The sequence below is a fragment of the Orbicella franksi genome, chromosome 14 (genome assembly GCF_964199315.1).
Source record: "Orbicella franksi chromosome 14, jaOrbFran1.1, whole genome shotgun sequence".
Lineage (NCBI taxonomy): Eukaryota > Metazoa > Cnidaria > Anthozoa > Scleractinia > Merulinidae > Orbicella > Orbicella franksi.
The window spans coordinates 6,597,843-6,621,472 of NC_138158.1; the positions used below are offsets into that span (position 1 = coordinate 6,597,843).

General features: G+C 37.2%; 2 protein-coding genes across 2 annotated transcripts in view; both read left to right on the top strand.

Annotated features, from left to right (window-relative positions):
- Positions 1-2,109: 2,109 nt before the first annotated feature.
- Positions 2,110-23,630, top strand: part of LOC145468606 (uncharacterized) — a 34,819-nt gene continuing 13,298 nt past the window's right edge. Inside the window, exons 1-5 of the mRNA XM_081452334.1 lie at positions 2,110-2,236; positions 4,850-5,157; positions 5,423-5,570; positions 17,366-17,673; positions 20,726-20,873. Coding sequence (XP_081308460.1) covers positions 2,167-2,236; positions 4,850-5,157; positions 5,423-5,570; positions 17,366-17,673; positions 20,726-20,873 — 982 coding nt within the window. The 5' untranslated portion in view covers positions 2,110-2,166. The remainder of the gene's footprint in view (positions 2,237-4,849; positions 5,158-5,422; positions 5,571-17,365; positions 17,674-20,725; positions 20,874-23,630) is intronic.
- LOC145468164 (fucolectin-7-like) lies at positions 6,070-14,377 on the top strand. Its single transcript, XM_081451850.1, has 3 exons — positions 6,070-6,803; positions 12,257-12,430; positions 14,003-14,377. Exons 1-3 carry the CDS (start codon positions 6,647-6,649, stop codon positions 14,254-14,256), a joined length of 585 nt encoding a protein of 194 aa, XP_081307976.1. The 5' UTR covers positions 6,070-6,646; the 3' UTR covers positions 14,257-14,377.

Sequence of the window (23,630 nt, forward strand, 5' to 3'; positions counted from 1 at the left end):
TTCTAGTTTCTTTGGTGTCTTGACAAAAGGAACAGTTAGGGCTTGGAATATAGCCTATATTAAAAAGGATTTCATTGGTAAAAAGAATGGAGTTCAGTACTTTATGTTTAAGAGATCTTAAGTAGGGTTCGCTAGAAACTCTTATGGGCAACGTAAAGACTTCTGCAATACAGTTATCTTCCAAATCAAATTCTTCCGCTATCTTAGCCCATTTCTTTGGCTTTTCATACTTAAACTTTATCAAAAAGCTATAATAGTCACAGCATTTACAGTTCTAAGGATCAAGAACGACGGTAAAAGAAGGTGGATGTGTAGGTAGATTCAATGGCTCTGCGTGTCTCAATCCTGTCCAGGTCAAGAAATTAAAATTCAAAAACCTTTCTCCTTCAAGTGTCAAAGGAGTTAATATTTGTCTTATCATAAAGTAGATCTTTGGTATACTTAATACCTTATGAAAAATATTGTTTATAAAACACACTTTTACAGTCAATCTTTATTTCTCTGTTACTCCATATATTATATTTATATTCGCCATCACAATCAACAAGGTCTCGTAAATCTGACTACCATTGATAATAACAATTCATAATAGAAATCAGGTAAAATATTTAATTTATCAACAGCATAGATGCAATTAAATACAAATAACCCCCCGTGACTACTTAAGAGATCATTAAGATAAAGTTTCCAAAAACTGCTACATTTATCATCAATTATTTTTTTAACCAACTTAACCTTAAGGCTTTAACCATGTTTTCATAATCGACCATGTTGATACCGCCAGAATCGTAGGGCGAATAAGTGGAGCGTCTAATAACCTTATCTTTTCCATTCCATAGGAAATGAATCAGTAGAGTATTAAATTTCTTTATAATTTTAGGTAGAGTAGTTAACACAGAACTCTGGTATATCATTTTTCAAAGCAAAAAGGCCTTGATAATCGTTACTTCACCGTGGATGGACAGCCCTCTGACTTTCCAAAGGTTAATGCGCATGTTAATTTTTCCATTCGCCCATAACCACAATTCCTTGCGCCTTTGATCTTACCGCTACTGCCTTGTTCGTGCGCTTCAATTCAGGCTCACTCACTGTGGCAGCAATTATCCGGCACTCTCGATTTCTTTTCGTGATGATAGGCGGCCCACTGAGCTCCAGGTGTGAGATGATCGGTCATGACGAAAATACTTAGTATAAGGAGGGTCTAAGGACTATAAGAGTTTGTACGTGAATATTTTCGCGATCGGTCTCAGGAAGTAAAAATATGGTCAAGTTGTTAATAAAAATACCTGACGTTACTTGCTTTTGTCTGACGGCTCACTTTGTTGAAACGGGGTGTGTATATATATATACATACATACATACATACGTACGTACGTACGTACGTACATAGATAGATAGATAGATACGTACGTACGTAGATAGATAGATAGATAGATAGATAGATAGATAGATAGATAGATAGATAGATAGATAGATAGATAGATAGATATAAATGAAAAATTTGCATTAAATTTTCTCTATATATATATCAAAATTTTTTAGCCGAAAACTTTTTCAGTAAACATATTTAATTTGTGGCTAAAAGTTAACTTTGTAATATACTAAGTAGGTTTATCGCGAAATTCTTTCTATATCTGTAGAATGCGTTTGCTGCAAAATTCGGCGTTGTCTAAACTGCGGCTGAAACGAGGGTATGAATAATTTAGCGATTTCAAAGTGGGAAAAAGGGAGCAAACATTTGGCAAACAAAGCCATCGCGTGGCTTCTGTAAATGTTTTGAACCCAATTAAGTTGTTAAAAGACACCGTTGTAGAATGTGTCAGATAAAACAATGCTTTGATGGCTTTCATTTACAATCTGCTGAAATATGCTGAAACAAAACAAAACGTAAGTAAGCTGAAGTAGCCATAGCGCAAAGAATATCGGGAAGCATGTAACAGATATCCACCTTGCCCAGTCCTTTGGGAGTAATCTCATTTCAGGAGATCGAGGAAAACGAAAATTGTTCACGCATCAACAACGGCCAATATCATAGCCAAAAGACCCCCCAAATTTTCCGGTTCAACTTTGTGCTGCTAACAGAGGCCGTTCTTTAATATGAGGTGAAGTTTTTATGCGGAAGGCTAGTCGAGACGGGTACGATTGCATTCCGTAACTAAACAAGAGATGGCGGAGTTTGGATCCGAACTGTATTTCCGGGTGGCTTTCGTCGCGTTACTTCTTTCTTTGGCTTCAGGTGAGCTCAGTATTATTTGCAATATGTGAAGCAGTTAACGTTTGTTCGATTTAGATGCGTTTTTGACTATGAGTAAGTTTATTGAATGTACTTTTGACTATTACATGTAAAGTGCGCGCTTCGTGACTCTTAAAAGCTTTCTGCGAGCTTAATTTATGCGAAGTCTCAATGAGACGGAGTTCTCTTTGAGCTTGTTGTCTTTGCTGAGGACTTTCGCACTGCACGATGCGGTGTTTCATAATGCATAGCGTAATAATATAAAATATCACAAGGAGATCAAAATAAGGGAGGTCGTGCATAACGGAACAATATATAGCAGACATTGTTGTGGTTACTGCTGCATGACTGCAATACTGGAAGACGGCTCAACTGTTTCCGTAGTGTGACTTCCTTTCTATTCGCTCTAATTTTGGTTAAAAAAATTCTTGCTTCGGTGACCCAAAGTAATGGAAACTATTAACTAATGCAGAATGCTGAGGTTAAGGTGTAGTTTACGGCGCATTTCTTTGAGAAAATCGAACATTATTGGATAGTAGAGTTTGCGTTTCAGTACTAAACAGATAAATCCAAGATTGCTCAGATCATGGTGCATCGAAGAATCGAAGAATCCACTCAGGATAAGGGTTCTTGACTATTCATCAGTTCCTTTGATGCACCATAATCCAAGTGATCTTGAATTAATCTGTTTATTGCATGCACATATTGAAATATGCAAAATCCATTTCTGGATTTAATAATGTTGGAAATGATATTCCCAAAGACAAGCTCAATAATAATTACAAATGAAAACTCATTCAGAAGGCAGTCTGGCACATGTGAGATGAACATACTTAAACAGAACAAGCCTATATAACTAAGCTGAGGTGTTCATGCTCCCATTTGATTGACTTATTCACTCAGGTCTAATTTTAGCGTGCACAGAGTTGCCACTGAGTTCTGGAGAGCGATCTGGTGTAATTTTTCTGTTTTTTAGAAGTAAGCAATGCCTTTTGAATTGAACGAATGATAGCTTCAGGAGAAGAGTTTAGAAAGTTGATTGATTTTCTTAGTTTAAATTCATAATTTTGTTTTTTCACTTGCGAAAGCATATTGTATGTTTTTGAACTGTTTACTCAAATTAAAATGCTGTCTTGTACTTTTGATGCCAGAAAAGAAAATGGAGTCTCTGCGGTTGAGAAATAAGTTTGGAAACTAAAACTTGTGAAAGACCCAAGATACAAGCAAACTAGCCAAAAACAAAATATTATAATTATATCTACAGTAATATGGTTATTCTTCAGCCAGTTACCAAAAAGAAATTCCATAAGGTGAGCATTGGCTGCTGTTGTAATCTTGCTACTGAAATTCAGTTGGTTTTTATAGCACTCAGCCATGAGTCTTCCTTCTCCTTTGTAACATTGAGATTCAAGCAAAATCTCACTTTGCCATGTTTCAAGTTCTCTTTGTTTTCTTCTTAGTAATTTTTGTTTTGAATTCCTTTGCTCTGAATGACCTGAATGTGTACTGGTGTGCGATTAGGGTTTTTGGCATATAGTGGCGTGCACATTAATTTTATATTTGCTGGTGGTGGCTTATAAATGCTTAACTACATAAGGTGAATTGTCATGATAACTGTGGCTTCTTAACTTCTCTTTCTCCATTTTATTCCATATTGAATACTGTATCTCCTGGCTAATAAGGGGTACCTTGCACAATCCATTTGAGTCCAAAGCTTCCTAGTGAACATAACAGGAAGAAAATTGGGCTTATTTGAGCAGAGCAACGTGTGACTTGGCCACTTAGTATGCTGGGTGCCAGAGGTATTTGTTTTGTTGTAGCTAAGCCACTAAAAGTGAGCAGTGGAGCCGCAATCTTTGGCGTGGAATTTAAAAAGCCTTGGCAAATCTTCTGCATGGAAGTCGTGCAACATGCACCCTGGCCTCCTTCCCTGGGGCAGCATTAACTGGCAATACAGAGAGCTGGCTATGGCTTCAACAAGAGTGAAGTGTATACAGTAGATCAGTGCACAGTTAGGAATAAATTTTCTGGCCATTGTGGCAAGATGGGCTTTACAATAGGGTGGCAACATGTGGAGGTTTTGCTGTAGCCTCTGTTTTTTGGTCAGACTCCGAGGAGCTGTACTCACATTTTACATGGTTGTCGCAGGTCAGGAAATGGTCAGGGGAAAAAAAAATTCTTCAAGGTTATGAAAGGGTCAGGCAATTTCATTTTGAGTCAGGGAAAATTGACTATGTGAAGAAAAGTTAGGGAAAATTGAAATAATATAACGCAGCTGATTCCATTGAAGTCTGGAAGGACCATTTGGGGTCACTCTGATCTCAGTGATATTTTCACATAATGAAGAAGGAAAATTTGTTGAAAACTTATCAGTCTTAATGATCAAGTGTAAAGAAGGGCTGTACGTTGAGGCCAGAAAACGCTACTACATGTAGATCTGACATTTTCTATTTGTTTGGTCAGGGAGACTTTATTTTGCTCAGAGAAAAGTGAGAGAATTTTGAAAAGTGATGTCTGTGACAACCATGTTTTATGAGACAGTGTAATGTTTCATATACTACAAAGAAGAGCTTTAACTTTTCTCTCAAGTACTACACAACTTATTTTTAACTGCAGGATACTGTAATTATTTGGATCTTGGTATGGAAAGTGGATCAATTCCAGACAGTAAAATAACAGCTTCATCTGAAAAAAATGTCAACACAGCAGCCAAGAATGGTCGACTGAACTCAGGATCATCATGGTGTGCAGAAACAAGTGACAGTAATCCATATCTACAGATTGATGTACAAACACTTCATATCATCTGTGCTGTGTCCACTCAAGGGAATTCTCAAGCAAATCAGTGGGTGAAGAACTACACTCTTCAATCATCCATAAATGGGTCAAATTGGACAGATTACACAGAAATTGGACAAGTTAAGGTAATGTGTGAAATGAATCATTATATTTTCATACATAAGGAAATGATTCAGACCTTTCTGCAGTTACATGTAATTATTTATGTTTGCATGCAATATGTTCACTAGCTGCTACAAAGTTGTAATATTGCTCTGTGACAGTCACTATAATTATTTTAAAATATAATTTTAAAATAAAGATAGTTTTGGTGAGCCATCTAACTTACTAAAAGAAAATCAATTTGGTACAAAATTGAAACTTATTGTTTCCTACTATTTTTAATTTCAGTCTCTGAAGGGAAATGAAGACAGAAACTCAGAGGTTAAGCACATTCTTAATGCAGGTGTTTTAGTGAGGTATTTGCGATTTTGGCCAGGAACTCACCATGGTGGTGTGTGTTTGAGAGCAGAGTTGTTTGGAGTGAAACAAAAACCAGGTGATTATTAATTACCTGTATTACTAAAACACATCTTTGATGCTGTACACGTGTTGTAAGTAAGTTTGAGTCTGCGTATCCTGTGCTTCTCTCTGGCTTCTGTAGCATAAAGCCATCAGACTCCCCTTATAATGGACGCTAGTCTATCACAGGGTTACCCCCAGCATAAGCATTAGAGTTACTGGTACTGTACCCGTTTATACACCTTGGGTGGAAAGAGGCCTTTATACATGTATGAGTCAGAGTAAAATGTCTTGGCCAAGAATGCAGTTAACATTATATACATTTATAACCAATACACTTAAGAATTTTTTATCAATACAATTTTTATCAATTGCAATTAATTATGAAATGAAAGTTTAAAATTACAGATTAAACTACTTACCTTTAAATTATAGACCCTATTCATAAATGGCTGCCAGTTTAAAATTCTTTTGTATGCATTTAAATTAGCGCAACTGACCTCGTTTGAGAGTAAAAATTCTTTTGAATTACCAACTCAAAAACGAGGCTAATTGGGCTAATTTCAATAGTTACAAAAGAATTTTCAATTGGCAGCCATTTATGAATAGGGTCTATTACTGAATCTACAATACAAATATTTATAGTATTACAGTACTGTTAAAACACAGTTTTTACAAGCAACGTTAATTAACTTTAATCAGAAATACATGTACTCTCACGATTGCCCTTGCAAGTGGACAAGAGATCTCTAAACTTAAAATGGAAAATTTTTTGTCCATTTCTATAGAGGGTTATTAAATCACTGTTCGTTATGGAAGTATAAGGTAAGATAAGGTAAAGTAACTTTATTTAGAGTTGTAAACATATCGTAGTGGTTGCCCAATCTCCTGAGCCAGGGGCTTATGATAAAAGTGCATGACTATTTACAAATAACATTACTACTAAGTGTATTTTTCTGCATATATACATAAGAGTTGATGTTTGTTTTTACTGACTGACACACAGAGAATCTTGCTCTTGAAAAGCCCACAAATCAGTCGTCAACATACAGTGATGTTCTGATCGGTGCTGCTGAGTCAGGAAGAGCAGTGGACGGAAATGCTGGCACTGATATGCTTAACAAACACTGTTCACATACAAACCAAGACAACCCCAGCTGGTGGCAAGTGGACCTGGCTTTAGGTCACGCAGCAGTCTACGAAATACACATAGTTAACAGGTTCACAGGTGATCCAGGAAAAAATAATGTAGACTACAAAATAACATTTGGTGAGTACATACATGTAGTGTTCTTAAAATTTAAACCCATTTAGACAATTTATTACATGGAGCTCCATGGAACTAGCAGTATCACTTGTACAAGAGCACACATTATGTAAATTATCACTAAAAGGAAGCCATATTTACATATATATTTATTATGCCAAAGGTTGTGTTTCAGGGCCAAATTGTTTGAATGTCTTGATACATGTAGATGAAAAGAGAAAGGTGTGCTCAAAATAGTACTGGCCAGTTAGTTTAGAGAATTTCTTGCCAAAATGCTCAAGTTGAAAGATGAGTTATATTTAGCCCAGGGAGAAAACAGCTTGTACGCTTCAATTCAACCTTTTCATGATTCTTTGATGATCCAGGACAGATGTACATACAAGTAACTTTGTCCTCAGATGTTCTTGGACTTCTGTAGCAAAGCGTTTCATTATTAAATAATTATAGGCATGCCTTGATTATATGAGCAGTGGCAGATCTAGGGAGGGGGCCTGGGGGGTCCACCCCCCCTTATTTTGGGGAAAAAAAGAAGAAATCACAGAAAGAAGAAAAGCTGGCAGGGCAAGGAAAACAGCCCCCCCTCCTTAGCTTAAGGTGAAGAGGTTGCAATATGACCTGCTTTTAGCATTGTGCAAAGTTTTTACATGTACTTCACTTAATTTTAAGCACATTTAAAGGCTACCTGATGGCAAATAATTTTGTCCAAAAAAAAAAAAGACAATCAAAATTTTAACAATTAACAAATAGTGGACATGAGATCAAAGACAAAGGATTGCATTAACCAAACTTGAAGGATGTCTAAAAATGTTCTAAAAAAATAATTTCAAATGATGTGCTTAATTTTTGCATACATTTATTTGTCTATGATTTTTTTTCTTTGAAGTGGTGTAAAATTTTCAGTTGTGTACAATTTTGCAAAAAATGTGACAGCTAGGGTGCTTTCTAGCCCAGCTGTATCCCTCAGATTTGCTTAATGCGATCTTTTGTGTACTGTAGAGTCTTAACCTGTAGCTATTAATAAACTGATCAGAGGTAGATTTTAATTTGAAGGAAATTATTTGTTATCAGTTCCCATTCAAACACTGTTTTCTTTTAGTTAATAATAATTATTTTCTGACACTGTTGCCTAACCATCAAGATGGCTTTGAAAACTGTGGAACTCCTTCATCAACTTAGGGGTGGACCATTGTGTTTTTGAGGAAGGTGTGGTTGACATAGTACAGGCACAAGTTTTTCTCTTTACCCTTTGATGCACTAGGAAATTTTTTTCTCTGGACATGTGTACAGTGTGTATGATATGTTTTCCTCTGTGTAACGTGCTTTTTATTGGCTCTCTAAGTGATTGTGAGTTTTTTTTCACCAATGGTTGTATGTGTGCATGAATGTTTTTTTTCTGGTACAAGTATATGCTTGCGGTAATGTTTTTTTACAAAATTACCCATCCCTCTTACATGTAAGTGTCATTGTCAGGGAAAACCGGGCAGTATCAAAAGATCAAGGTCGTCCATTTACATTCATCTTTTCACAGTATAAAAGCCATCCGAAAAGATTAACAATCATGACATTTGCCAAGGTAGGCATTCGTTTTTCTTGATTTTGGCCTCTCAAGCGGTTTAAAATGATCGAAATTTCTGGCAACTTTAGGTGAGCCTAAAAGGTACTTCCTACAAATTCCAGAAAATCTTATTTTCGTGAGGTAATATTTGTTCCCTTATTAGTTGATTGAGAAATATTAGAGGTCTTTCACGTTAATTCTACAGTTTTCACGAGGTGCCAAATATCGCCGCAGAATCATTAATGAGCGTGACCCAAATTTTAGCCATTTTCAGCGAATTGTTTTTCAAAAGTGCGGCAGTTTATTTCCACGGAAAAACATTTTTGTGATAGTCTTTTGTACTGTTATCAATATCCAGTTTAGTTAAAATTGGTATCTACAGGCAAGTCGGAGTAGTTGGTCTCACAAAGTCCAAAAAAAAATCATTAGCCAAAAATATTTCCCACCAAATTTTTAGCGAAGAATATCGCCTTATACTGACGTTCTGCGAATGTTATCCGCATGATTTACTGAAATATTTGCAAAAAATAGTTAGCTGGACTGCAGAAAAGAATTTTTAAGCTGTGAAATCATTATTAACCTATGTAAACATTTCAAACTTGCCAAATCCTTAGCATTATTTAGGCTAAATATTCCGCGAAAATTCATTTTTAACGTCACGCTACATGGAAAAACAGAGTGGATCCTCAGTTCGCTGGTCTTTTTTGCTGTTTAGTAGAACAAACTGCAAGTGATTAGTGAGTGAGGCTTTTCCCTGAATTTTAATTTTGGGACTTCGGCAAACCCCTTGTTTACATTGATTTTCTCGTTTTGGAAGGCGTGACGCGTTACAGATTCAACGATCAGACGACGGGACTTCGAAATGTTGATCCTACCTAAAGGTTTTTCCTTGGTTTTGAAAATATTAACTGTTCTTTCGGATCAGAACAATCGCCTAGCATTGCTGGTGGCAGGGCAGTTTTTCTTCAATTATTAGTGTGCAAACGAGATAGTCGAGGAAAGACGTCAGAGGTGGTGTCTATTTGGCGCAGCCGAATGTAAACAATGAAACACAGAAACGCAGATTTCATAGACCGCTATCCAGCCTACGAAAGGATCATAAAGGACAGACGACTGGAATGTGAAAAAAAAACTGTATGAACATCTCAATATGTGTAGTGGTTACAAGGTCAAGATTGCCAGTGGAAATCTTTCTTACGTTCATTGTTGTCGTTTGTATCGTTGCAGGTTGGTACACCATCTTGTTTTCCGTTTCATTTCCTTTGATATTACCTCATGCACACGATTGACTTAGGACAACTTGCTATGGAGCTGATTAAAAGGTCTCTTAAGATTTCTTGAAAACTCCCACCCGGAAAAATCTGCTGAATTTAGCAGAGTTATCGAAGAATCAGGATCCGTAGTGTGTAGATAGTTATACTTGGTTTATACTTATAATGCAATTGAAAAACCATACAAATCCTGAGTATTGTTTTCGTGATCTGGGAGAGGAATGTACCACCGCAGGCTAATTTTTTTTTCCTCTCTCTGCAGATTCTGCCTGTGACATTGTATCGACGAACAGTAAACAAGACATCTTTAAGTAATCCGCAGTAATAAACACGAAGTGAAAAAAAGTTATTATATTTTTCGGGTCTGAGTTTTCGAGACACGCCGAGGTTCTGACTTTTGCGGGTCTGAGTTTTCGTCTTCGAGTGTCTCAGTTTATGGGTCTGAGGTCTGAGTTTTCAATCTCGCAAGTTGCCCAAGAAAATCCAAAGAAAACCAAATGATGAAAACCAAACACTAAGCTGACTTACATGTAAATGGCAAAAATAAAAACAACTTTATTTAATGAGTCGTTAGAAAACTAAATGAAATTGAAATGTCGTCTAGGACAGTAGATTTTTCTTCCACCCCCTTGCAAACAGCAAGGTGTGGGTGGTAGTGAGATAGAGGCAGGGGGGGTGTCCCTTCTCCATTGCCACTATGTAATGGTACTTCGTTCCACCTCTGCATCCTCCTTGAATGGGGCAGGAAGGATAAAAACACTACCCTCTGGACAAATATCGTTTCTTTTTTAACAATCTATTCAGTCATTATTCCGTTTATTTTTGACATTCAGATCAGTTGAACCATCTTGTTTTTGTACATATTCTTGAGCTACCATCCCATTTACCTTAACACGAATACAACTGCATTTTAGCGGGGTTAAGGAAAATGAATTTGCCTCCGCAAGACGTTTTTTTTCATGAACCACGTTAATTAATCTTTAGAGCAATTTAGTTGCGTGCAAAATGTAATTCAATTTACGTTCTCATGGATCACAAACATGTTGCGATCTTGTTCTTTATGAACTCTGACAACAACAGCAGTAAAATTAACAAGAAATTATCGATACAAATTTGGATGTAATTTTGTTGCATTAAGGGGTTTTGTGGTCAATATTGACAGAAGCAACATTATATTACTTTTGTTGAAAGTAAAAGTTCAAGAGCGGAAAACAAGATGCTATACTAACCTGCGATGATACAAACGGCAACATTAAACGTAAGAAAGATTTCTGCTGGCAATACTGGCCTAGCAACAATTACATGTATTGAGATGTTTATCCCAGTCGTCTGTCCTTTTTGATCCTTTTGTGGGCCAGAGAGCAAGGAGCTGTTATCCTCATTGTTTACACTAGGTTGCGGCAAATAGACACCACCTCTGACGTCTTTCCTCGACTATCTTGTTTGCATGCTAATAATTGAAGAAAAACTGCCCTGCCACCAGCAATGATAGGCGATTTTTCTGATCTAAAAGAACAGCTAATATTTTCAAAACCAAGGAAAAACCTTTAGGTGAGATCGACATCTCGAATCCTGTCATCTGACCTTTGAATCTGTAACACGTGACGCCTTCCGAAAATGAGAAAATCGATGGAAACAAGGGGTTTGCTGAAGTCCCAAAATTAGATTCAGGGAAAAGCTTCGCTCACTATTAACTAACAGTTTGTTCTACTGAACAGCAAAAAAGACCAGTGAACTGAGGATCCACTCTGTTTTTCCATGCAGCGTGACGTTAAAGATAGAATTTTCGCGGGAAAATTTAGCCTAAATAATTCTAAGGATTTGGCGAGTTTGAAATGTTTACATAGGTTAATAACGATTTCACAGCTTAAATATTCTATTCTGCAGTCCAGCTAACTATTTTTTGCAAATATTTCAGTAAATCATGGATAACAATCGCAGAACATCGATATCAGGTGATATTCTTCGCTAAAAATTTGGTGGGAAATATTTCTGGCTAATGATTTTTTTTTGGACTTTGCGAGACCAACTACTCCGATTTGCCTGTAGATACCAATTTTAACTAAACTGGATATTGATAACAGTACAAAAGACTATCACAAAAAATTAATGTCTTTCTGTGGAAATAAACTGCCGCACTTTTGAAAAACGACTCGCTGAAAATGGCTAAAATTTGGGTCACGCTCATTAACGATTCTGCGGCGATATTTGGCACCTCGTGAAAACCGTAGAATTAATGGGAAAGACCTCTAATATTTCTCAATCAACTAATAAGGGAACAAATATTATCTCACGAAAATAATTTTTTCTTGAATTTGTAGGAAGTACCTTTTAGGCTCACCTAAAGTTGCCCAAAATTTCGATGATTTTAAACCGCTTGAGAGGCCAAAATCAAGATGTGGTGATATCTCGAAGAAAAACGAACGCCCATGCTGGCAAATGTCATGGTTGCTAATCTTTTCGGATAGTTTTTATACTGTGAAAAGATGAATGTAAACGGCCGACCTCGCTCTTTTGGTACTGCCCGGTTTTCTCTGACAATGACACGGCTTAAAATTCAAGTGATCCACCCCATAGTGAAAGCCCCAGGAGAGTTCTGGTTCAATGGAAGTTCTGTTTTTATGGCCCAGGTAACTCTACAGATGTGGCAAGTAACCTTCAGTGCACAGGACGCTATAGTTTTATTCAGTTCAGGGCATCAGCCATATGTTTCACCAATCCACTGACGACTGGTAGATATGTTGGTATTATGACTACGAAGAGTCAAGTTCTCCAGCTATGTGAGGTGGAAATTTATTCACGAGGTAACTCAACATAATACTTTATTTTTATGAATTTACATGTAACTCAGCATAGCCAGGCTGAATGATGCACACACAGTCAAGAAATACTTATACTGCCTATTGGCACCCAGGGAATCTTTGGATTTCTGGTGTGAGATAAATGTGGAGTAGAAAGCGACACTGTACAGACCTTGAGACGTTTAATCCATTTATCAAACATAAGAGACAGTGTTTCATTTGGAAATCCAAACACCCAGAAGAGAGTTGAAAATATGATGTGCAGTAGAGGATTTTTGACAAAATTTTAGGTGTTTGGATAGCTTATAAAAACACTGTCTCAAGTGTTTGATATATCTTCTCAATAATTTGAAACAAAAAATTAGGAGAAAATGGAGAAGTAGATATTGTCAAAATCTATGCTAATTAAGACCAGGTATCCAATTGCCCCTCACGCTTGTGATTTTCTTTGTTTTAACTTGATGAATTATTAATGAGTTTGATAAGTACGTACATGTACACACCTTATGGTGCTACAATTACCATTTTCAAGAGCTAACTGTAAACAGGCTAAACAGACCAGTATTCTAACTGAAGCTTTTTGAGGCTAAGCAGAGCCCCATCCAAGCTGATCTGAATGCAAGTGTGTAGGTCTCAGTCTGTATTTTGTCACACCCATTTCATTGACATTTTTTTGTGATGTAATCATTCATTGCCTTCAATTACAAATCCAGCTAATTGAAGAAAAATTTTAGTAATATTTGAAATTATTCATTTACCACATTGACATTTGCTGTTGGTGAACTTTTCTTTATTAATGTGATGTTATTGCTTGTCAGTTAAACTAGTGGTAGCTCTGCCCACGAGACAATCATTAAATTGTGTGATACTGTACCTTGTGTTCCTGCTGTGACAAGCTTTGACAAGAGTTTTAGTGATAAACTGTATTCGTTCGGGAGTTTAAGTGGCCAAGATCTTAATTGTATTTATCAATGCCTGGAAAAAGACACTCGTAAGGTGGTAAGGAAGACAAATAAACAGCTAGGGTAAAGATCAGGTCAAAATTAGCGGTACATGTAATCTGTTAAAGTTGTATACTGTTAGAACTGGATCGTGTTTTGCTGAAAATAGGAAGGCAAGTCTATTAAAATCACACATACAACAAATTAAGTCCTAGCAGAAAGGTGCCATGAGCAATTACTGTACTAGTCAAAAGAAAGTGAATGTGCCTTTCATCATAAGGATTTCATTTCTGTCACTGACAATTCTCTACCTTGAATTTGATGAGTACATTTTTTTTTTTTCACCATTGGGTTGTGTTAGATTACTTTAAGTCAAGCATTGGAACCATTGAAAGGGCTTGTTTGATAATAATCATGTTTTTATCCCATGATTCATTGAGCAAAATAATGTTGTCCTCTCAACTTTTCCATTCTGGAGGAGTGTTTTGATACCTGTAAGTTCTCAACAGCTCTTTCCTAATCCCTTGAAAATAAAATGATTCATGTGCATTGTGAATGTCTCTCTAGGAAAGTTTAAGGACTACATATTTTTATTTAATCCAATGTCATGATGATCATCAATGCTTTTTTCAAGAAAATCTGGCCTTTAGAAAGAATACGGATCAGTACAATGGTGAACCTCATGGTGGTTTCAGCAGGCTAGCAGTGGATGGTAATAGTGAAACAGACTTTTATAAGGGATCTTGTACACATACACTTTGGACAAGAAAACCCTGGTGGAGAGTTGACCTAGGGCAGATAGAGCCTGTTTCTGAAGTGTACATAGTCAACCAAGTGGAACACTGGGGGTACAGGCAGGGCAACTTTGAAATCAGAGTGGGTAGGTAGCTTTTCTATCAATTTTATAGTGTTTTGTAAAGGTTCAATTACATGCTAATACACCATTCAGCTTGTTTTGCCATTCACATGCATGCATGATGACTGTAATGAGCCTTGGAAAGTTACCCTTCAATTATTTAAGTTCTGTCATTAATGTACATTTGCAATACATTAGAGACTAAGCACAGCCAAGCCCAGTCTTGCCAGGGCTCGAAAAAACCCCCGTCCAGTCGTCCGGGACAAGTAGATTTTTCCTTCGGGCAAGTAACTTTCTCTCCTTACTTACCCCACGGGCAAGGACCCAGGCAAACCATTCGCTGACTAAAAAGTTTTGATAATGATTTTGAGAAGAAAAGGTAAATTTTAGGCTCAATGGTAATCAAGTGTTCAAGTAGATGAAGCTTGATGAAAATTACAATTTATAGCGTTGTTTTGCTGATTGCATAATGTGCGCTCACAGCTCACAAGTGGTTGCCTAGCACATGATCAAAATCTGCTGCGATCAAATTTCTTTCCAGGATTGAAAATAGCCGTGGTGGGCACGAAAAAGCTGTGTTTATTTCTTGAAATTTTAGCAATTTTCTGCAATCATTTTCTAGTTTCTCTGTGTAAAACTTAAAGGAAAAGAAGCCGCATATTTTTACTGCGAAAACGAAGCCAGCATTTTTTATGCTAAAATCCAGGTAAATCTCTGTTTTCGGTAGCCTGCGAACGCAGACGTATTTCCGGCTGTCACTTGGTTCCGCCGAAAAATAATGTCTGCGAACCCGAGCCAGGAAACGATTTCTGTGACGTAGGAATTCTAACCCAATAATAGTTTAGCTCAAATAACCCCAGAACTACTGCCGACTCTGCACGAGGTATTTGCTGTGAGGAGCACTTGAGTTTCATTCTATCATGGAATCTGATTGGCCAAGGAGAAACAAAAGTCATTATGTCACAGAAATTGTTTCCTGGCTCGAGTCCGCAGACGTTACTTTTTGGTGGAACCAAGTGACAGCCGGAAATACGTCTGCGTTCGCAGGCTATGTTTTCGGCGAAACATGCAAGTTTGCCAGTGATAACATACTTGGCGCTGCTGAACGAAATGAAAAGTATTATATTATTAAAAAGAAATGGATAAATAAGTCATCAAAACTTTCAGAGTTCCTGGAAGATGACTTAAAATAGTGTTTCTTTCAAACGAAGATGTTTTCCCTCAACTGAAACTATTTTTCATTCACCCAAATGAAAAATTATGCTCTCACCGGCTTTTCAAATTCGACACTGTGTCTGTGTCAAAACTGAAGTGGGAAGGCGACTTGTTAATTCTGCGTGTTGTAAATTTCTTGCGCTTCTCTTCAGAACGATTTCATGGAGCTAGACAAGGTGCAGGTGAACATTCAAGGAGTTGAAGACGATCTTCGACGAATTGATCAAACTGATTCAAGGTTGTATAATAACGAAGATACCCAGCGTGTAATACAGGAACTAGGAAGTACATACATGAACGAACAACTACAACTTCTCGAACTTTGTTTCTTCAACTGGGAGGCACTGGCAAAAGATGCTGTGGGACAAAATTTAATTCCTGATGACATTTTTTTATCACGTTCAAAATTTCAGGGAAAGTTGAATTTGACGTCATAAAAGCGGAATGAAGAAGTTAAAAGTTGTGGAACTATTACAATATAATGGTACAAACATGAAATTGATCAGCACTAAGAGGACTATAGTCAAGATGGGTTTATTACATTAAAACATGCCTGTAGTTTGTCCATTTTTGGGTTCATGAATTATTTATGAGTTTGAAAACTTGGGCAAGCGGGGAACTGCCCCGGGTAAACAAAATTGGAGAGCTACTTGCCCAACAGGTAAGGTGGAATTCAAATATTTTTCGAGCCCTGCTTGCTCAACACCATTTTGTGTAAACAACAGTCCTGTGTAGTGTAGTTTAATGCAGTGCAGTGTAATTAACACAGTGCAGTGTACAGGTGTAGTTCAACTCATTGCTGCTCAGCACAATTCAACATACAGCTGTAGCACATTGTCATATATATAGCTGGAATTTAATTGAATCTAACATGCACTAGCTCTTATTGGGTGATTTATGGTCACATGGCAATGGCTAAACCTAAATGTTGCCCTGGTGGGCAACTATGTTGCCCGCTCTTCCACTAACCAGAGGTTATGTTGACTCCCTCTTGCCTTATTACTTTACAGTCTAAACTCCAGCTTATTATAACAAAGCACTTAACTACTGGTCCCTTTGGCCTTGGGAAACAGTTTTGTTTTCCCTTGAATCTTCCTCTCGGGAAACATTGAGATCCTCAAGAAAACAAAACTAAGCGTTACCCTTGGAACAAGTTATTAAGTATATAATATAGTTCAGCAGTTTATTTTTTATGCTGCTTAGAAGATGCCTGAATATCAGTTTCCCATTAATAATTATTGTAAGCTAACTCAAAATACTGTACATTATTAAGCCATATAAGTACATGTATGTAGCTTTGCTATTGCTACACTGTAACTTTACTGCGTAAGTACTTTTTAAATTGTAGCAATGTCTTGTGTCATTGATATGTTTTGTATCATTAATATTAGAATGATAGTTTTGTAATTTTTGAATAAATTTGCCTTAGACTTCCGGTGGTAACACTGACATAACTTCTGATAAAATCATGAGTAATGTTGGAAAACTAAGAATTGTCCTTTGACTGTATGCAGAAATTACAATCAATGAAAGGCAACACGGCAAATGTAGAGCACAGTTATCATGTGATTCTCTTTTACTGTCTTCTCTACCTTTCTTTTAGGGTCAAAGAAAAGTAGTGGGGGTGTGACTAACCCTAAGTGTGGCCACAGTGGTTACAGTGTTCCAAGAGGGGAGGGTAAATCCTTCTTCTGTCGCCCTCCTTTGTATGGAAGATATGTGACAATCAGAAGTTTATTGAATGACTCATTAACACTGTGTGAAGTTGAAGTGTATTCTGAAAGAAGAGGTATGATAAATAGTTATTCCAAAATCTGGAATCTGGATCAAAAGATTCAGCTTAAAACCCTCAATGTTATCTTTATCTTGATTTTGGTGTGACTTACATGTAGTCTTTGATAGAGTGTTCCATTAAATTAATTTCAGCATGTCAACTCCAGGCTCTTGGAGTCTCCAGCAAAGATGCATTTCCAGACAACAGCTTTTCAGCCTCTTCAAATAGCAGCAGTAATGTAGCCTCCAAAGGTCGATTGAATGGAGTCGAGGCGTGGTCACCCAGTAGTAACAACAATTCTACTGAATATCTCCAAATCAACCTCCAATATGAGTTCTTTATCTGTGCTGTAGCAACTCAAGGAAAATCAACTGAAGATCACTGGACAACTAAGTACAAGTTACTTTTATCACTTAACAATATTGACTGGGTCACCTTCAAAGAAAACGGCACTGATAAGGTTGGTTGGATCACATACAGAGACATTGAAGTACATGTATTGTCTTTCCTTTTTGACAAGTACTTTGACAGTAATTTTGCCTCAGTACATTTATGCCTAAGTTCAGTGCATGTTAAGGTCTGCAGTGAACATACACTGTATATACATTACATGCTTATTGTAGTGTATTAGGGTCTGTAACATGTGGTGCAGACCACTGCCAGCACTGGTCAACCTTGAGCAGGATTGCAGTGGTAATGTTGGCAATTACTATGACTTGGAACTATCGTAAAAGATTACTATAAATATGTGACAGTGACTGTGACTGTGACTAAGCAGACTCTGACTGTTACTTTGCAAATTACTTTGACAGTGACTATGTACTTGAACCTGTGATTGTGACTCACTGTGACCGTGGCCGTGGCCGTGGCCGTGGCCGTGGCCGTGACTGTGAGACTGAGACTGAGAAATTGGATGGACATTGATGGCTATTGATGCTACCAGGACGTATCATCTTTCTTATGGCTATGTAATTACTGTGACATACATGTAATAATGCCTCGGTAGACTTAAATTTCTTCTAAGTGCAGTGTGATGCAAGGTCTATGTACATCCTTGGTGTAGTGTGTTAGGGTCTGTTATGTGAGGTGTAGACCACTGCCAGCACAAGTCAACACTGTCAAGGATGGCAGTGGTAATGATGACAACTACTGACTTACAACTCCTCTGCGGTTACTTTAAATAATGCTATGACTGACAAGAAGCGACTTAACAACTGACGGTGAATCAGTACCTTTCACTTGGTTGTGGCTGTGACTGTGACAGTGACTATGTGACTGTTATTGACAGCAGTGACCATGAGTATGCATAACTGTGACATTAACTGTGCAGAACTGTGAATTTGACTATGACTATTCATGACTTGACTGTGACTTTGTATTTACTTTGACGGTGACTGAATCTACCTGCAATTGTGACTGTGATTGCAACTGTGACTATGACTGTGACTGTGACCACACATGACTGACTGTGACTGCATGACTCTTTGACTGTGATTGCTGCTGTGAGAAAAATTTTAATGACTTGTGACTGTGTTTGACTTGTGTGACTCTGACTGCAACTGACTGTGTATGACTGACTGGCTTCATATGACTGGCTGTGGATGACAATCTTCGACTGTGGCTGTGACTGACTGACTGACTGACTAAATGTTAATAGTGACTGTGACTATACATAACTGAGGTACTGACTGATGGACTAAATGACTGACTGACTGACTGACTGATGGACTAAATGACTGACTGACTGCCTGACTGACTGAACGTGACTGTGATTGTGCATGACTGACTGACTGGCTACAGTTGTAACCCCCTTTGATTACATCTACAACTGTAACAGTGACGTTTATAGTGGCTGTGCTCACACACTGTAATACAGGTGTACATGCTAATACAAAATAGATTTAAAGGCAGTGGAGTGATATCTAGTTGATTTTACTGTTTTATCCAGGTTTTTATCAAAGACTTTTGACACTCCATGGCTGGCACTACCTAATTTGCATATATCCCTGTAGAATCAAGACATTGGAGTATGTTTTGATTTAAAAATACTCTAGCCAAAATGGAAAATAAAAAAGGAGTGTTATCAATATTTAAGCTTAAAGATGATTTCCAGTCTGTACTGTGCAGTCTTAGCTTCCTAATGTTGATAAACATTGTAAGTTCTCACTCGATGGAATGCAAATCGATGTTTTTCGTTAAGAACCACATACCTTATCTTTAAGGTTACTTCAAATCTTCACAGGGCTACATTGGTCGATTTTTTTTTGGTCAAGAAAATTAAAGTCCGCGAAGCTCAAGTTTGCATACTGTGAACGCTAGGGGTTCTGTTATTTCATTGGCCCGCGGCTTTTCAAGTTGACACATTCCTCTGTGAAGGCGTGATACGTTTATGAATCTTTAGAAGGCGAAAACTCGCACTCGTTTTTCGAGAGAATCCCTTCTCTTTAAATAAATTAATAGGGTATGCAGATTTGACGGTTTTCCATGAAATTTGGTGAGAACATTCACTGATATATATGGAACAAAAGCGTGTCGGCGAATTCCTTTATTATTTATACTTTCCTCTTGGCGGCCTTTAACGCAACAGGTTACGCGAATTTTTCAATAGTCCAACTTGACAGATCTATAAAAAGATAACCAATAGAAATAAAAGAAAATGCTGACACGTTTTTGGAGATTGAGACTTTGTGATTAACCCTGCACAGTTATTTTGCATGAACGATCGCATTTGATACCTGATTAATTTGCTGGAACGTCAGTCGGTCATTTTGGAGTTGACGGCCTCTGCCGACTTTGGAAAACAAAATCCAAAACAAGACATAATTTTATCGAATTCTACATTTTATAACCTTTCTGTTGATATATAGTTTGTGGGAGTTTCCTTGAAAACAGCGCGCGTACGAATTTTTTTCTGGAGGACACCCGTGAAGGTTTGAAGTAACCTTAAGGCCTTTCAAATTCTTTTTCCAACAGCTTCAATCATTGATTTTTACAGCTGCAAAGTTGTTTCATCAAGTGATACGAGAAAGAACGAAGCATAAAGCTTCGACCACTTTGCATCCATAATAGTGGTTGTTTTGAAACTTTGAAGTTACTTCATGGAAGTAGTTACAAAATGTTTACATTTTGTGCTGTCGTACATGAAAAAAAAAAAAAAGAAAGAAACGCAAACAAACTCTCAAGAGTGCGCAGTACAGACTGGAAATCATCTTTAAATAATTTTTCCCAAAAATGAAAATCGTACTCACCAAATGGGTGAGTGATCGATGATTTGTACTCAGCCAAGACTTTTCACGCTCGCATGAGTGAGCAGACGAGTCAGCTAATTTCCAACAGCATTGCTGGGTACCAGTGCTTTGTTATGTGTTACAACTGAAATGTAAAGCTTATTATAAATAACTACTTAACAGTAGCTGCATAAGTTCTGTGCAGAATTTTTATCACTTGCCAGTAAACATACATGTACAGCAATTCTTTGCAAACAATATTTAATACAAAGGCTTCTTTTGCAGGTCTTTGATGGTAACTCAGGAAGGAATGATATAGTAAAACACAATCTAAAAGAAATTGCAAGAGCAAGGTTTATCCGGTTTCAGCCGACAAGTTACTCAACTCACAAAGCTCTGAGAGTAGAAGTATTTGGAGTACTTAAACCTGCAGGTATCTTGCTTCCAACACTTGTGACCTTAATTCATATATTAAGTGCTATCATTGTAAGTTTATTTTTTATTAGCCTTACTGGCTTACAATAAACTCATTACATGTATTATGTACATGTATTAACTTACGTAAAATAAACTACAAAATTATATGGATCACAGTTGGTCAAGGTTCAAAAACATAGAGTATTGCAAAATTTTAAAAGTAACCACACTTAAAGTGCCACTATGATGAAATTCTCGATATCCATTTCTTTACATTTTCGTACACATTAGGTCTTTCCTAGATATCTTGCCAAATTTCAATTTTCTACGAACATTAAAACTCGTGGTTTTTGGACCTTAATTTCCGAGAATTTACGGCCGCCATTAATTTTCCTTGTTCCAAGTCTTGGTTGAAAATTTGAGAAAATGACGTCATTTTCTCAAAAATACCGCACGGGTTGAAATTATGATAACAATTAATGTAAAACAATTGCTCGAATATATGAGCCAAAGTTTTTGTTGCTCTTTATGCGAATTGCTGTGCTAATTGTTATTATAATTTCAACCCGTGTGGTATTTTTGAGAAAATGACGTCATTTTCTCAAATTCTCAACCAAGACTTGGAACAAGGAAAATTAATGGCGGCCGTAAATTCTCGGAAATAAAGGTCCAAATGACATGAGTTCTAATGTTCGTAATAGATTGAAATTTGGCAAAAAATCCAGGAAAGACCTATTGTGTGTGAAAATGTTAAAAAAAATGGGTATGGAGAATTTGATCATAGTGGCACTTTAATGTTACTCTTAAATTTTTGCGACCTTTTTCTATCATTGTTTTTGAAGGTTCCCCATTTTTGGGGGGGGGCTATTAATTTTGGTAGTTAAGTACCATACATGTATACGAAAATTAGCTACATGTTATTCATCTTACAGTAGTCATGTTAAAGACAGTCTGCACATCACCACTATAAACATAATAACAGACAGAAGTTTTAAAGAAGGAACACCAGATTAAAATACTGCATTAGTGAATTATGCTGCTGCTTTTGTTATCTGTTATGCCCCATTTTGCGTTTGAGGCCATTTTTTTTTCAAGCTCGGGCTTGGCCTCGCACACGATGTCGGTGCACAAATCAAAATTAGCCAAAATGGGACGAAAATTTGTTTTAAAAATGCAGTAATTCGCAGGTTATTAATGTTTTTCTCTTCAAATGAGCACCATCTTGTAGTGATTTTCATGTAGTTTCCTTCCATCCTAGCTATGTCTCAAAAGCGCTTGTGCCTTTCTTGTAAGGAGTCAAAATCACACAAGTCATACTCTCCATTCTAAACTTCACAAGTAGCGTAACACATCGGGCCGTAATTTACGCTACTCTTGTCGCGTTCATTGCAGGCGCGATTTGCCATTTTTGCCTTTTTGGCAAATTTTGCTTTTTGCCAAAATCGCGCACGTTACTCCTTTTGGTGGTTTTTGCTTTTGTCTTTCGCGCCACCAAAAAGATCGCGCCCTTTTGGCTTTTGCATATTTTGCCTTTATTCGGAGTCCAGCAAACTGAGTTGGTTCAATTCCGAATGTAAGCTTCCTTAACCATATTACAGGTTTTGCAAGGCAAAGCATTGCAAATTGTTGCTAAACAAGCTCTTTCGAATCACAAAAATGGAATCACAAAAATGGAGAAAAGAGAACGCCACATGCTAGTAAGTAATACGCTATCAGAGTGCTTACCAAGGATTTCGAAAGGATGTAACTTTAAATACTCGTTTCTCCAATTTTTGTCCAGCCCGGTGATCTTGAGAAAATGACAGAAAGAACCATCTTTAGTTATGTCTTTTTTTATTTCTTTTTACATGCACTAAGCAAGCATCTTCTCTGCATCTTCTTGTCCATTTTGTGTTCATTGCGGCCATTTTGTTATTGACGACAAGCCCAAGTTATGTCCAAATAAGGAAAAGGATGGACAAGTCGAGTTTAGGGATTGAAAGGTTTCCACATGAAGAGAAACAAAACAAAACAAAACAAAACATCGATGTCTTGATTGACCTTTATTACAGTGTTGTTCGCCAACTTTGCGGAAGGATCGGCGAGGATAATGTTCAATCTAAAATGAGCATTCACCTGTGAAAATGACAGCACTAAAAGTATCACAAATGCTCACTTCGGCTTTTTGTCAGTACTTTGCACCAATCGCGTATTTCAGCCTTTATTACGGTGTTGTTCGGCAGCGAAGCAAAATGCGAAAGCTCAAGCGGCAAAAGCGCCCAGAAGGCAAAATTAGCAAAACGACAACATTGTAAAAATAGCGCAGGTCTGAGGGGCAAAAAAAGTGCGCGGTGCTGGAGGCACAATTGGCAAAACAGAAAGTTCGCGTGAAATGCAAAAACGGAAAAAAGTGCTCGAAACGTGCGAACAAAGGCACGATAAAATGTCAAAGTTTTGAAATTAAAAACGTGGTCTCACGCTAGTTTTTCAATCATGTTTTTTTGACAAATACAACTACAAATGAAAGAGTCCCACCATTTTAAAGGCAAATTTAGGTGCACTTTGGAGACACCTTCTTGAATTGAATTGTTTACACTAAGAAGTTAAAAATTATAATAATGCACTTTACGTTTGGGTCAAGAAATGGGGGAAAACGGTACTTTTTGCTTGACCTGTTTTCGGAATTTTGTTATTGTTCTTCTAATAAATCTTTTTCAGACAGAAAATTCCGCGTTTTGGGGTGCACATAATTGGAACTTTAATTTTGTGAACTTTTATGACCACTGGCTTTAAG